The sequence below is a fragment of the Macaca thibetana genome, chromosome 1 (genome assembly GCF_024542745.1).
Source record: "Macaca thibetana thibetana isolate TM-01 chromosome 1, ASM2454274v1, whole genome shotgun sequence".
Lineage (NCBI taxonomy): Eukaryota > Metazoa > Chordata > Mammalia > Primates > Cercopithecidae > Macaca > Macaca thibetana.
This window is the reverse complement of record NC_065578.1, coordinates 52,829,344-52,842,456: the sequence shown is the minus strand read 5'-3', so window position 1 is coordinate 52,842,456 and position 13,113 is coordinate 52,829,344. Positions and strand designations below refer to the sequence as shown.

The 13,113-nt window shown below is 53.8% G+C and overlaps 2 protein-coding genes across 2 annotated transcripts in view; one reads left to right on the top strand and one right to left on the bottom strand.

The window, feature by feature from the left end:
- The window catches only part of MRPL37 (mitochondrial ribosomal protein L37), a 911,410-nt gene that overhangs the window by 618,240 nt on the left and 280,057 nt on the right, over window positions 1–13,113 (bottom strand). The gene's annotated exons all lie outside the window — the stretch shown is intronic.
- Window positions 1–13,113, top strand: part of GLIS1 (GLIS family zinc finger 1) — a 235,612-nt gene that overhangs the window by 135,749 nt on the left and 86,750 nt on the right. Inside the window, exons 2-3 of the mRNA XM_050802872.1 lie at window positions 3,553–3,730; window positions 10,430–11,312. Coding sequence (XP_050658829.1) covers window positions 3,553–3,730; window positions 10,430–11,312 — 1,061 coding nt within the window. The remainder of the gene's footprint in view (window positions 1–3,552; window positions 3,731–10,429; window positions 11,313–13,113) is intronic.

Here is a 13,113-nt window from a genome sequence, read left to right as displayed (position 1 = left end):
CTGACATTCTAGGATTTCTCACTAACTTGTAAAAGTAAATACAGGACTCCATCACCCTGTAAGTCTCCAAAGGAACTTCACTTGCATGGGGAAAGCCAGACCCAAGGTTGGCTCTTGGCCCCCTGTGGCACAGAGTGAGACATGGTTGCGGATGCCAACCCCTTTCTAGGGCACCCCTGCTTCCCCAGCTTTCCCAGGGAAGGATCCGTGTATCAATGCTGTCTGGAGATGGAGAGTGAACAGGAGTGGACCTCCTCCATCTGGGTCTTGTGAAGCTATTGGGGACAGGGAGGCAAGACAACAGAGAGAAGGCAGTGCCTACATCCTTCCTGGCAGATGTAGGTCCGTGATGGGTAGCGGTGAGAGTCCCAACAGCACTTCTGGTACACGTGTTGCAACGTTGGATTTAACTTCCAGTCTCTGAGACAGCAGGTATCCTGGGGCAGAGTCTAGGCTTTGAGAAACCAACTTTGGGCCCCGGCTATGCCAGCAATTACTATATGACCTTGAGTGGCTACTTGCTGGCTCTGGTGCTCAGTGTCCCTCTGCAAAGTTGGGAGGTTGATGTTTCTACCCAGAGCGCTGTAGACAAGGGCTTGAATGAGCCTAGAGCACTAAGTGGCACCATTCTATGACCTGAGTGGCGCCTTCCTCCCTCCTTCCCAAAGCTGGCTTGTTTATTTACTGCAGGAAAACCTTTTACTGTATCCAGAGGAAAAGAAGCTAACAGTCCTCAGTAGTTTGTTGGGTATAGACTATTTCTTCCCGTAGAAGTGATGGGTTTGATCTCCACTCAGCCCCTTCTTCCCTGTGTGACCTTGGCAAACTGCTTTGACCCCTCTGAGCCTTTGTGTCCTCATCTGTCAGTGGAGTGGGCTTACCCTTCTGGCAGAATTATTGCAAAGATTAAAGCTTAGACATCATTATGATGGTTTTACTTTTTACTTTCCCAGAGGCTCTCCAACATGACCCTCATTGGAGTCAAAGGTAGGGACACTTATTTAGGGGTCTCTGGTTATTCAGCAATTGGCCAAGAGGCAGCAGATTGTGGGCTTCGAAGTCTGGGAGATCTAGGTTTGAACTGTGGCCCTGCCTCTTACAGACCCCCAGGCCTGCTCAAAGGCACAGAATCTCTCTCCAAACCTTGCCTTTCTCATCTGGGAAATGGCTGTCCTGCCCCTGCCCCACAGGGATGGACCCTTGAAGGGCTTGATGGGTGAGGGCTTGGTAGGTGCTGCCTCTCCACCCTTTCTAGGGCCTGTCTTCCTTCACTGCACACAGCCTCCTAAGTGCAGGAGGGGAGGAGTAACCCAAGGCCCCAGAGGGGCTGGTGAGTCCTGGAAGGAAGCTCTGAACGGTACCCCCGTTAGAGACTCTGGGAGAAAGACCCTGGTGAAACTGCCCCATGTGATGATTAAGCACTCTCTGCTCCAAATGCTATTAATGGTCATAAAATTATCCACAGTTTTCTGAGGCCCAGTCCCAGGGTTTGCCTCAATGGGACAATAAAATTGCATGCAGAAACGATTTGGAAAAAGCAAAGACGGCCAAGCAGAGACGGAGTTAAATGAGCGGCAGCCTGCTCTCATTAACTCAGGCCATTCACATTTGTTACCAGGGATTTCATTTTAATTAAAAGCCCAGTTATTAAAACATAAGCTTGTGAGGGGCTGGCCAGGCAGCAGCCAGGGCCAGTGGGAAAAAGCATTGCTTGCAGCAGGATGGGCCAGGACTGGGGCTGGGGCTGGGGCTGGGGCTGGGAAGGTGGTGTGGGAGCAGATGTTTGCCGAGTCCTCTCCACAGGCTCGCGTGTGACTGGGAACCTGGAGGCTCCTATATGAGCACCTCACCTGCCCTGGGACCTTGTGAGCATTGCATGCTCATCCACAGACTGGAACGTGCTCGGCAAGCACATGCCTGGTGCCTCTCCAGAGCTATGGCACGTGGCTAGTTAGCACTAAGTGCCCGGCCTCAGCACGGGGATAATAGCGTGCCGAAGGAACTGCCTTGTGGGCAGGCTAGAATTAGGGTTGAGGGACAGGGATCCTCAGGGGCGGAATCTCTAAAAGGCTTCTTATTATTACATAGCGATTAAGATGTGGGGTTTGGGTCTGACAGATCTGATCCGGAAATCCAACTCAGAGGCTTCCTAGCTGTGTGTTCTTGGGTGAGTAATTGAACCTCCCCACACCTCTGTTTTGTCCTCTGTAAAATGGGGATAGTGAGACTTGGGCCTCCCTTGGACAGCAGTGGGGATGCTCAAGTGAGACAGTGGTGTGCGTCCCCAGCCCTGGTTCTACACAGGCTGCTCGGCAGATGCTGCTCTTGCTGATGTCCTTTTCCTCGTGGTAAGGAGTCAATCATGTTCTGGGACCAGGTTTTTTTCACGTCTTAATGGTTTATCTTTCTCAGTATTGGCCATACTTGGGCCTATCAATCATGTTTTATTGTATCTGCAAGGCACTTTGTAATTGTTGAAGTGCTGTTTAACAATAAGAACAATTTTCCTTCTTGGCATATCTGCTAGGTTTCAGCACTGTGCCAGGGACTTTGTGCCTCTGTTCTCAGAGGCTCACAGCATCACTGGGGAACGGGTGAAACTGGCCCCATTTTACACAGGGGAAACAGGGTCCACCCTGCACAGGGATTTGTCCGAGTTATGGAATTGGTTTGGGGCAGAGTAGGTCTGTCAGCCCCCAAAGTTCATGTCCTTTCCTCCCTAGCTTTGCTCTGTGAGTTATAGGACAGCGTAAGAAGATAGAGTTTGGAGGTATGTTTCCTTCTTCTGTAGATGAGGAAACTGAGGCCCAGAGAGGGGAAGGAGCTTCGAACAAGCACACCTGACTCTTTTGTTACACTTTATGTGGTTTTTCAGCACTTTCACATCAACTGCTTCAGTTAATCTTCCTAGAAACCCACTAGCAGGGCGAGGCAGGGCATGAAGCAGGCTGTGGAGGAATCAGGTGATAGCGAGGTATAACTGCACACTGTGTTTCTATGGTGTAACACAATTTGGAAGGCAACGTAGACTGAGCTTTTGTGTTAACAGTACCAGATGCTGTTTAGTGAGCACCTACTCCTTGACATCCACATGTCAGCCCTGCTCCCTCTGGCCTGTGGGCAGCAGCGCAGCCGAGCAGCCACCCGCCCCAGCTGGTGTTCTCACACCTTGCCTCATGAGCACCATGTGGTTAACAAGAGGATAATACACTGTACGCTCCAAGAGACTTGGAGTTTCTCTTGTTTACCAGTGTTTCCTGCACCTAGAACAGTGTCTGTACATAGGAGGTGTCCAGTGTTCATGTAACAGTCATTTAACCACCAGGGACCCAGCATCCCTACCTGAGAATGGAGGATTTTATTATCGATCCTGCTGGTGGTTATGGGAATTAGATGAGGTATCCTGGAACCTTGCATGCAGCAGGGATGCAGTGAGTGTTGGCTCTGGGCGCCCTGTCCCTTGCTGTACCCCAGGGACTGCCCTCTCCCCACACCCCTCAGCAGGCTGTTCATATTCACTGTATCCCTCTCTCCCTGTCTTTCTCTGCCTAGTGAATGGAAGCTACGGCCACTGCACCCCGGGCTCAGAGAAGAGCCTGCTGGACCTGGACCTTGCTGAGGGCCCTGGCCCCACCTGCTGCCAGGGCCTGTTTCTCCCTGCAGGAAGCCCGCCACCTCGGGCTCACCCCCAAGCTTGTGAGAGGCTGCTGCATTTTCCCCACCCTAACAGGTAGGTGTGGGCAGCTGCTTTCTGTGGACACTCCCAGGAGGCCCCAGGACCAAGGGCCTCAGGCCTCACCTCCTGTGTTTAGCTGGGGGGACACATGGGGAAATGGAGGCACGAGGGGCCCGTAGCTCAGAAGCGGCTGCCTGGCCTAGATCCTGCACCTCCTGCTTTGCCTTCTGAGAGACACAAGGATGGTTCTGTTGAGGTGTTTCCCTGCCAAATAAGCAGACGGAGCTTTTCACAGAGAATCAATCATTTCAGAAGAGGAAGATTCATGGGTAGGTTGGGGAAGGAAAACCCAGCTCAGAGTTTATGGAGTGTCAAACCCTGAACTGCTGATAGGGCAGAGAGGGATTCCTCCCACGTGCCATCTCTGCCCCAGGAGACCATGGCCCACAAAGCCCTGCTGGGTAGCTGTCTGCTCAGTGCCTGCACACTTCCAGTGCCGGCCACCCTGTCTCATTAGGGTGTGCATTGGGCTGACACCCACCTCCTACAGCTTCTCCTGGGGTCTCAGTTGTGTCTTTGTCTTAGTCTGTTTTCTGTTAGATATTGACAGAATACCTGGCACTGGGTAATTTATAAAGAAAAGGAATTTACTTCTTATAGTTTTGGAGGCTAAGTCCAAGATTGGGGGGCTGCATCTGGTGAGGCCCTTCTTGCTGGCTGGGCCTCTGCAGAGTCCTGAGGTGGCATAGGGCATTACCTGTGAGGGGGCTGAGCACGCTAGCTCGGGTCCCTCTCGTTTTATAAAGCCACCAGTCCCACTCCCATGATCATCCTTTAACCCGTGAACAGATTCATCCATACATGAGGCAGAGCCTTCATGACCCAACCCAGTCACCTTTTAAAGGCCCCACCTCTCAACACTGCCACATTTGGCATTAAGTTTCAGCATGAGTTTGGGAGGGAACAGATATTCAAACCATAGCAGCCTTGGTGCCCTCTGGTTTGCTGACAGTCGGGTCAGTCACAGACAGGCCTCTGTGCACACCAGCTTAGCCCCAGGCCTCTCACCCACTGCCTGGGGCTGCTGGCCTGAGGCCTGCTTCACAGACCAGAGATTCTAAACATTTGCCCAGTGGCTGGTTTGCAGTTTATTCCTTCACCAGCCATTTGTAAAGTGCCTGTCATGTGCCAGGCACTGTGGTCGGTGCTGGGAGCATCTTGGTGAAGGAAGCAAAGATCTCCCCCGATGGAGTTTACGTTCTTGTGGGAGCCCCACAGTGGAGAAATTCCTCAATAGAAGGATGCTGTTCTTCCCAAGTGCAACCATTTTCCTTTGAGAATTTAGATTCCTTCTGGCTTCCTTTGATATTAGTAAAACTTCTGATTTTAGGCGTGTATTCATTTGTTTAGGCTGCCATAGCAAATGCCATGGACTCGGTGGTTTAAACAAGAGAATTGTGCTTTCTCACCATTCTGGAGACTAGAAGTGCAGGACTGAGGTGCCAGCAGGTTTGGTTTCTTCTGAGGCCTCTCTCCTTAGCTCACAGGTGGCTGTCTTGTCGCCGAGTCCTCATGTGGCCATCCCTCGGCCTGTGCCCTAACTCCTTTTTTTTTCTTTTTTTTTTTTGAGATAGGGTCTTACTCTGTCACCCAGGCTGGAGTGCAGTGGCACAATCTCGGCTCACTGCAAGCTCCGCCTCCCGGGTTCACACCATTCTCCTGCCTCAGCCTCCCAAGGCTCCCAACCTCCCAGGCTCAAGTGATCCTGCCACCTGAACCACTCCAGCAGCTAGGACTACAGGCATATGCCACCACGCCTGGCTAATTTTTTGTAGAGACAGGGTTTCACTATGTTGGCCAGGCTGGTCTTGAACTCCTGGGCTCAAGCGATTCACCTGCCTCAATCTCCCAAAGTGCTGGGATTACAGGCATGAGCCACCGTGCCCGACCCTCATTTCTTATAAGAACACCTGTCTTATCAGAGTAGGATCTCACCCTTATGACCTCGTTTAGCCTTAATTATTTATTTAAAGGCTGTATCTCCAAACACAGTCACACTGGGTGTTAGGGCTTCAACGTATAAATTTTGGGGGCACACAAATCAGTCCATAGCAAGGATGAAGCGTCTTTTAGACTTTGAGCTGTGCATTGTTTGGTGACAGTCAAATGCATTTATCTACTGGATTCTTCTCTGGAGGCTCTCCAGTGGTATCCAATTTCCCTGGTGAAATTCATTCTGTTATGTCTCAGGGTAGAAGCTGTGCTAATCTAGGAAAAGCTAAGGAAGAGGATTTTTTTTTTCTTTTGCTAGAGACAGTCAGAAATATCATTTGTCATTTTGAATATCATTTTGACAATTTACGGCACAGGAGAGTCTGTATGTAGAATTCTACGCCGGCATCAGTCTAAGTTGCTGTGCCCCCATACCCTCCCTATTAAATTGAATTTAATAGGGTTGAATTTGAGCTGACACTTTCAGACTCACTCATTTTCCTAAAGGAAAACAGATCCCCACCCCTGTGCCACACCTGATCCGAATTCCATGCCTTCCCCCAACCGCCCAATGGGCTTATGTTTGGGGCCCCTTCTCTCCACTCTTGGTGCCTGCCCCTCCCAATCTCAGGACCCTGCAACTAGCGCCTGGGCTCCTGCGCCAGCCGTCTCCTTGCCTCCAGCCTAACTCTCTAATACTAATAAAAATAGCCCCAGTTTCCTGAGTGACTCCTTCGGGTGTACATTCTCTTATTCAGTCCTCATGGTCCCAGGAGGCCCAGATCCTACGGCTAATAAAAAATGATGGTGGTGTGCTTACTGCACACTACACCCCAGGCCAAGCACTTTTTTTTTTTTTTTTTTTTTTTTTTTTTTTTTGAGACGGAGTCTCATTGTGTCGCCCAGGCTGGAGTGCAGTGGCACGATCTCGGCTCACTGCAAGCTCCGCCTCCCGGGTTCACACCATTCTCCTGCCTCAGCCTCCCAAGTAGCTGGGACTACAGGCACCAGCCACCACGCCCAGCTAATTGTTTGTAGTTTTTTTCTTTTTTCTTTCTTTCTTTTTTTTTTTTTTAGTAGAGATGGGGTTTCACCGGGCCAAGCACTTTTTATGCATTAATGCTCTCAACCCCCAACTGCCGTTGAGTGGGGAAACTGAGGCTAGAGAGGCTACATAACTAGTTCTGTTCACCAGAACTCTACCTACTCCTCAGCAGAATGTAAATGTTCTCTCAGGGGACTGGTCCACAGACTCCCCTATTGGAAGGGGAGCTGCCAAAGGTTAGGGACCTGGTCTTCCCCACTTCTTCAGCGTCACCTAGCACAGAGTGAAAAGCCTGTTGAGTGAAATCACTGACCCTTCATTCAGACTACAGTTGCTGACCCCTCAGGGGCATGAAATCTGAGATCCCTACCTCTCCCCTGAGTCTCTGCTGGAGAAACACTGACTATCCCAATCTCAGCAGCTCCCTTCCAGGGTCCAGGATTATGGACAGAAGAACATGTGCATCTCTGATACTTAGAACATTGAAGCTGTAAGGAATGTAATAGTCATCAGACGAAATCATTCTATAGACAAAGCTGGAGCCCCAACCTTCTGAGTCACACAGATCCAGATTCCAGTTCCTGCTCTATCACTGCCTTGCAGGCTCGGGCAGGTCGCTTCAGTTTTCCTAAGTGTAAAACAGATGGTGGAATCTCCCGTGAGGCGTGTAGTCATGTGTTCAGCAGATACTACCACGTCTTCTGCTGTGCTAGGATTGCATTAGATGACCCTTGGGAAGGCACCCGGCACGTTCAGCTGCTCAGCAGTTGTTCACTCTGTCTAGAGACCCAGGCTTGCAGTTTCTAGAGATGTGATGGGAGTTGTCCTGGGGTGCACAGGGCTCAGCAGCAGAGCCAGGCCGGAACCACTTCCTGGGCCTCACAGTACAGTGGAGGAAGGGAGGCAGTACTTCCTCAGTGCATATGGGGAGCCACAAGACACCAAGGCCTGAGTCACCCTCCCGACCTGATGCTGCACAAGGTTTTGCTGTCAGTCTTAGTCACTTGGGTAGCTCAGTCACAGAAGCTACCGCTGTTCTCTTCTCTTGGTGTTGGTTGATTTACCTGAAGCCATTTTCAAGGGACTGCTCCAAACAGATGTTTTCCTGGCCGAACTCCCGCCCATGCCTGCCTTTGCCAGGCCCAGGATCACAGTCCCCTGAGGAGCAGCTCTGCTTTTATTTATTTATTTTTGAGATGGAGTCTCGCTTTGTTGCCCAGGCTGGAGTGCAATGGCACGATCTTGGCTCACTGCAACTTCTGCCTCCTGGGCAAGCAGTTCTCCTGCCTCAGCCTCCTGAGTAGCTGGAATTACAAGCGTGCATCACCATGCCTGAATAAGTTTTGTATTTTTGTAGAGACGGGGTTTCTCCATGTTGGTCAGGCTGGTCTCAAACTCCTGACCTCAGGTGATTTGCCCACCTCGGCCTCCCAAAATCCTGGGATTACAGGTATGAGCCACCGCGCCTGACCTGCTTTTATTTTTTTTAAGCCCTATAAAGTTACCACTTTTCCATCCGATCTTTAAGATACTCAGAGCTTTCTGCTGGCAATGGTGGGGGCAGTGTGCCCAGCCCTGGGGAGAGGAGATGCGTGTTTGCTGTCTACCTTGGACTCAAACCTCCTTCTGACTCCCCCAATGACCACTTAGATTATGGTTCTTGGGAGGGAAGAGGTCGCTAGGTGTAGTTGAGAAACAAACAGAAAAGCCCTTCCCCTTCCCCTTCATTCAGGGGGAGCTTCAGGTCAGTTCAACATAGGAAAAAACACCTGCACTCCAGAGAAGGGGAATGGGGGTTCTGGCCAGGCCTGGCCCCGGCTTGCTGCTGTACGCCTGCGTGCAGGCCTTGCGCCCTCTCAGCCCCTTTCCCACCTGTGTGTGATGCGATTGGAGCCCATGCTGTCTGAGGGCCTCCAGACTCTGGCTTTCCCTCTTCCCTGTCCATTCCCCTCGCCTCTACCTCATGACTGGAGCTGGGGATGCTGCAGCTGCAGGGAGCCAGAGATAGAGGGGCTGGAGCTGCAAGGCCATCTTGGGAAACCGAGGGACAGGTGATGACCCCACAGCTCTGGCTTCAGAGAGCCCCAAGACAGTGGCGGTAGAACAGCAGCGATAAGAGCTCCCTTCACCCTGCCATCCCCCTCGCAGAGGGCTGTCACGGGGCCATCTCACTCGATCTGGCAGCCAGCCTCTAAGGTAGACTTAGCCCCCATTTTACGGGCAAGGAAACTGAGGTTCAGATGGGATGAGGTGGCATGGGGTGTTCTAGCCAGACTTCAGGCATAGCATCAGGCTTCCTGTTCTGCCTAGCCAGCCAGAGGGGCTTCCTGACTCTCAGCCCCGCCTCACCTTCCTGACCTTTCCCCTTTTCAGAGTGCTCTGGTGACAGGCAGGCCCTGCTGTCCCTCTCTGCACCTTACCTGGTCCCCCCACTCAGAATGGTGGAAGCATCAGTGCAGGAATCTCCTTGCGTCCTTTAAGCCTGGCCTCCTGCGCAGTGGCAGAGGGAATGCTCCACATCTGGGAGAGGCCCTCTGGACACCTGTATACCACCTGTGTGGTGAAGACAGTCACCTGGCAAACCGCAGCCGTGCCCACATATCCACCCTTGCTCTCATGGGAAGGATCCACCTGATGTCCCAGAGGAGGAGAAAGGCCCAGGATGGCAAAGGACGTTGCCCAAGTTTGCATGGCTGAATGTGGCTGAGCCTGATCTCAAACCCACATACTCCCATGGGCTGCCCTGCCTGGCCTGCACCATGGCTTTTCCCCAAAATCGCAGTTTCATGCAGTCACATTGTGAGGGCCTGAATCCCTGGGACCCCTCAGAAGCTTTGCCTCAGTTCCTCCTAAGACACCCCCACCAGGACTGCACTTCACACTCCCCCATGCACTGACATTAACAGTGGAAAGGCCAGGCTGCTTGGGGCAAAGTGTCATACAATTAGCATTTGTGGAAGTTCAGCTAGATTACAAAAATTAAGAAAGACTTAAGGGACATGTAAGTGGAATTTAATATACCCTGGATCTGGGTGTTCCTCAAAATGCCAGCCTCAGCCTTCTTCCTGGAGAATTCACTAGAAGGCCACGGAGAGGGAGCAGGGAAGCCCCTGGGAGGCAGGATGGCGTGGCATTCGGGGCTGGGTAGGGGTGCTGAGCTTTGGTAAAAGGGTGCAAGGTCCTCCTTCCTGGTGGTCTCACCATATTCACCCTGGAGTGCATGTTATGACCTTGGTTCCCTGCAGCCTCAACCTCCTGGGCTCAAGCGATCCTGCTACCTCAGCCTGCCAAGTAGCTGGGACTACAGGTGCACAACCCCACACCTGTCTAATTTGTAAATTTTTTTGTAGAGATAGAGTCTCACTATGTAGCCCAGGCTGGTCTTGAACACTCCTGGACTCAAGCAGTCTTCTTGCCTTGACTTCCCAAAGTGCTGGGATTATAGGCATGAGCCATTGTGCCTGGCCTCCTGCCTCTTCTTTCCTTCCCCAGCCCTCCTCTTCCTCTCTCTCTCCCCCCATTTTCCTTTACACTCTGCCTTGTTTTCCCGACAACCAATCTGTAGGTGCTGTTTCTCTGCCTTCAGCCTTCAGCCTCTGTTTCCTGCCCTGGGCTTGTCCATTCCTTGGTCCTCAGCTTCCCTGTCTGCCCCCGCCTGGGCCTTCCCTCTGTGGCATGCCCAGCCTCTCATGACCTCTCTGGCCACTGTCTTCCAGGTCGCCCAGACCCCAGGCCACCTATGTGAACGGCAGCCTCCCAACCACACAACACATCAAACAGGAGTCGCTGACCAACTACCAAGCCATGGCAGAGGCCCGAACGTCCCTGTCTGCCCACTGTCGGGCCCCGCCGGCCACTTGCCTGCACCCAGACCTGGACCTCCCGGGCCGAAGCCTCACCACCCCTGCGCCTTCCTGCTACCTTCTGGGCAGCGAACCCAGCTCTGGCCCTGGCCCCCAGCCTGAGGCCCACCTCCCTGAGGGCAGCCTGAAGCGCTGCTGCCTCTTGGGCCTACCCCCCACCTCCCCAGCCTCCTCCTCACCCTGTGCTTCCTCCGACGTCACCTCCATCATCCGCTCCTCCCAGATGTCTCTGGTCACCTGTGTAAATGGACTCCGGAGCCCCCCTCTGGCAGGAGACCCCGGGGGCCCTTCCAAGCGGGCCCGGCCTGGCCCTGCATCGACGGACAGCCATGAGGGCAGCTTGCAACTTGAAGCCTGCCGGAAGGCGAGCTTCCTGAAGCAGGAACCCGCAGATGAGTTTTCAGAGCTCTTTGGGCCTCACCAGCAGGACCTGCCGCCCCCCTATCCCCTGTCTCAGTTGCCGCCTGGCCCGAGCCTTGGAGGCCTGGGGCTGGGCCTGGCGGGCAGGGTAGTGGCCGGGCAGCAGGCGTGCCGCTGGGTGGACTGCTGTGCAGCCTATGAGCAGCAGGAGGAGCTGGTGCGGCACATCGAGAAGAGCCACATCGACCAGCGCAAGGGCGAGGACTTCACCTGCTTCTGGGCTGGCTGTGTGCGCCGCTACAAGCCCTTCAACGCCCGCTACAAGCTGCTCATCCACATGCGGGTGCACTCGGGCGAGAAGCCCAACAAATGCATGGTGAGTTCCCACTGGCCACCAGGCCTCACCCCAGCCCCTCTGGCACAGCAGCACCCACCCAGTGTCCCAGGAGAGGCCACCTGGGACTCCTTCCTCGGGGCTGACTGAGATCCCTGTGGTCATGGAGGGAAGGACCCATGCTGTGGATGTAGCCACTGGTGAAGATGGTCACTGCCCCTGTCACTGGAAACTGTGGCAGAGGGGCCCTCATACTCATCAGGTGCCCAGTCCCCCACCTTGAGGCATTAGATATATCTTAGCATGCCACAGGGCCCGGGGCTGTGTGCACCTGCGATTGGAAAAACAGGTGTGGCCACCCTCTTCTTCCATGTGTTTGCTCCATGTCCCACCTACTGGTGGCCAAATGAGATGTGGAGAACATGCTCTCCTCCAGCACTGGGCCCTCACCGCCACCCATCCCAGTGAGATTCCCTGGGCCTTCTGGTGCTGCCTACAGCCTTGGCTTCCACCAAGGAACAGTGGGGCCTCACAGGCACCCGGCTGGAGAGCTGCGGGTCCCCAGGGCAAGCTTTGGGCTGGGGCCCAGGATTACTAGCTAAGGCCCTGGATCGTACCAGCGGCGTTCTTCCTGGAGTTGAGACAGGTTTCTGGCACTAGCATTATGCATGCATGCGCACGTGCGCACACACATGCATGCACGCACACACACACACACGCACGCATATTAACTGTGGGTACCCAGGCCTCCGGCCCTTATGATGGGTCATTTCTGTGACAGGTCATTTCTGTCCCGTCTGTGGGGGAATAGCTGTATCAGAGGCTAGGAACACTCCCTGATACACTCAGCCTAACTGCTGTGCCACCTCCGAGGCCCAGCCAGCCCACCAGAAGAGGTGCCTGCCCAGAGCTGGACCTCAGGGTGTGCTTGGTGATGAGAAGCATGGGCCACCAGGGCCACTGCCCAGCCCACCCAGGCATCAGGGCAGCAGCATGGCTGGTGTGCTGAGGCTGGTGCCGTAGCCGAAGTCCAGCTGTTTCACACTTGCACATTGACACTGTCATTGGACCCCCACTCATGGAGCACTTGGTCTGGGAAGGGGCATAGTGTCCCCACTCAGAGCCCAGGGTGACATTGTAGGGGCCAGGAAGGAGGCAGGACACACTGGCAGTCAGCAGCATAAACTCTGTCCTCCTGTGGGCCCCACCCACCTGTGGAGCTGGGAGCGGGCGTCGGACAGGATCTGTTTCTGCAGCTTCAGGAGGCTGGGTCTTGAAGGAGGAGAAAGAGTTTGCTTTGTAAACAAGTGAGCAGCAGTGAATGGCCTGTGCCGAGGGGAGGCAGGAGGAGGGAGCTTGTGGTTAGCATTCTGGTGTGTGGAGCAGTGGTAGGGAGAGTGCACTGGACAGGCTGAGACTTTGACTTTATCTTGTGCCTTTGGGCTGACAGGATGCTGGAGGAGGCCTGGTGGCTGGGCCAGCCCCTAGCGATGCCCTGGCTTGTTTGGGGGTCCTGTGACACATGACCCTGCCTAGAAGGAGTTGACCAACAGACAACACGCAGGCCAGGCCAGGGCTGCTGGGAACCAGCTGGGCCCCCATCTCTCCCCAAGACCCTGGAGCTGACAGCTGCTGAGCCACAGTTCTCCTTCACAGATTCTCTCTTATGGGTGAGCCCATGGGTGCCTGTGGGGGCCTAGGTGGAGGCTCTGTGACCCAAAGAAACCTTGACAAGACTCCATAGGACACTGTCTTACACCTGGATTCTGTCTGTGGTTAGTGGTCTTCTCACAGTGGGGCCTCTGTGTGGAATCACGGCATCCAGAAGAGTATCTGTGTTGGA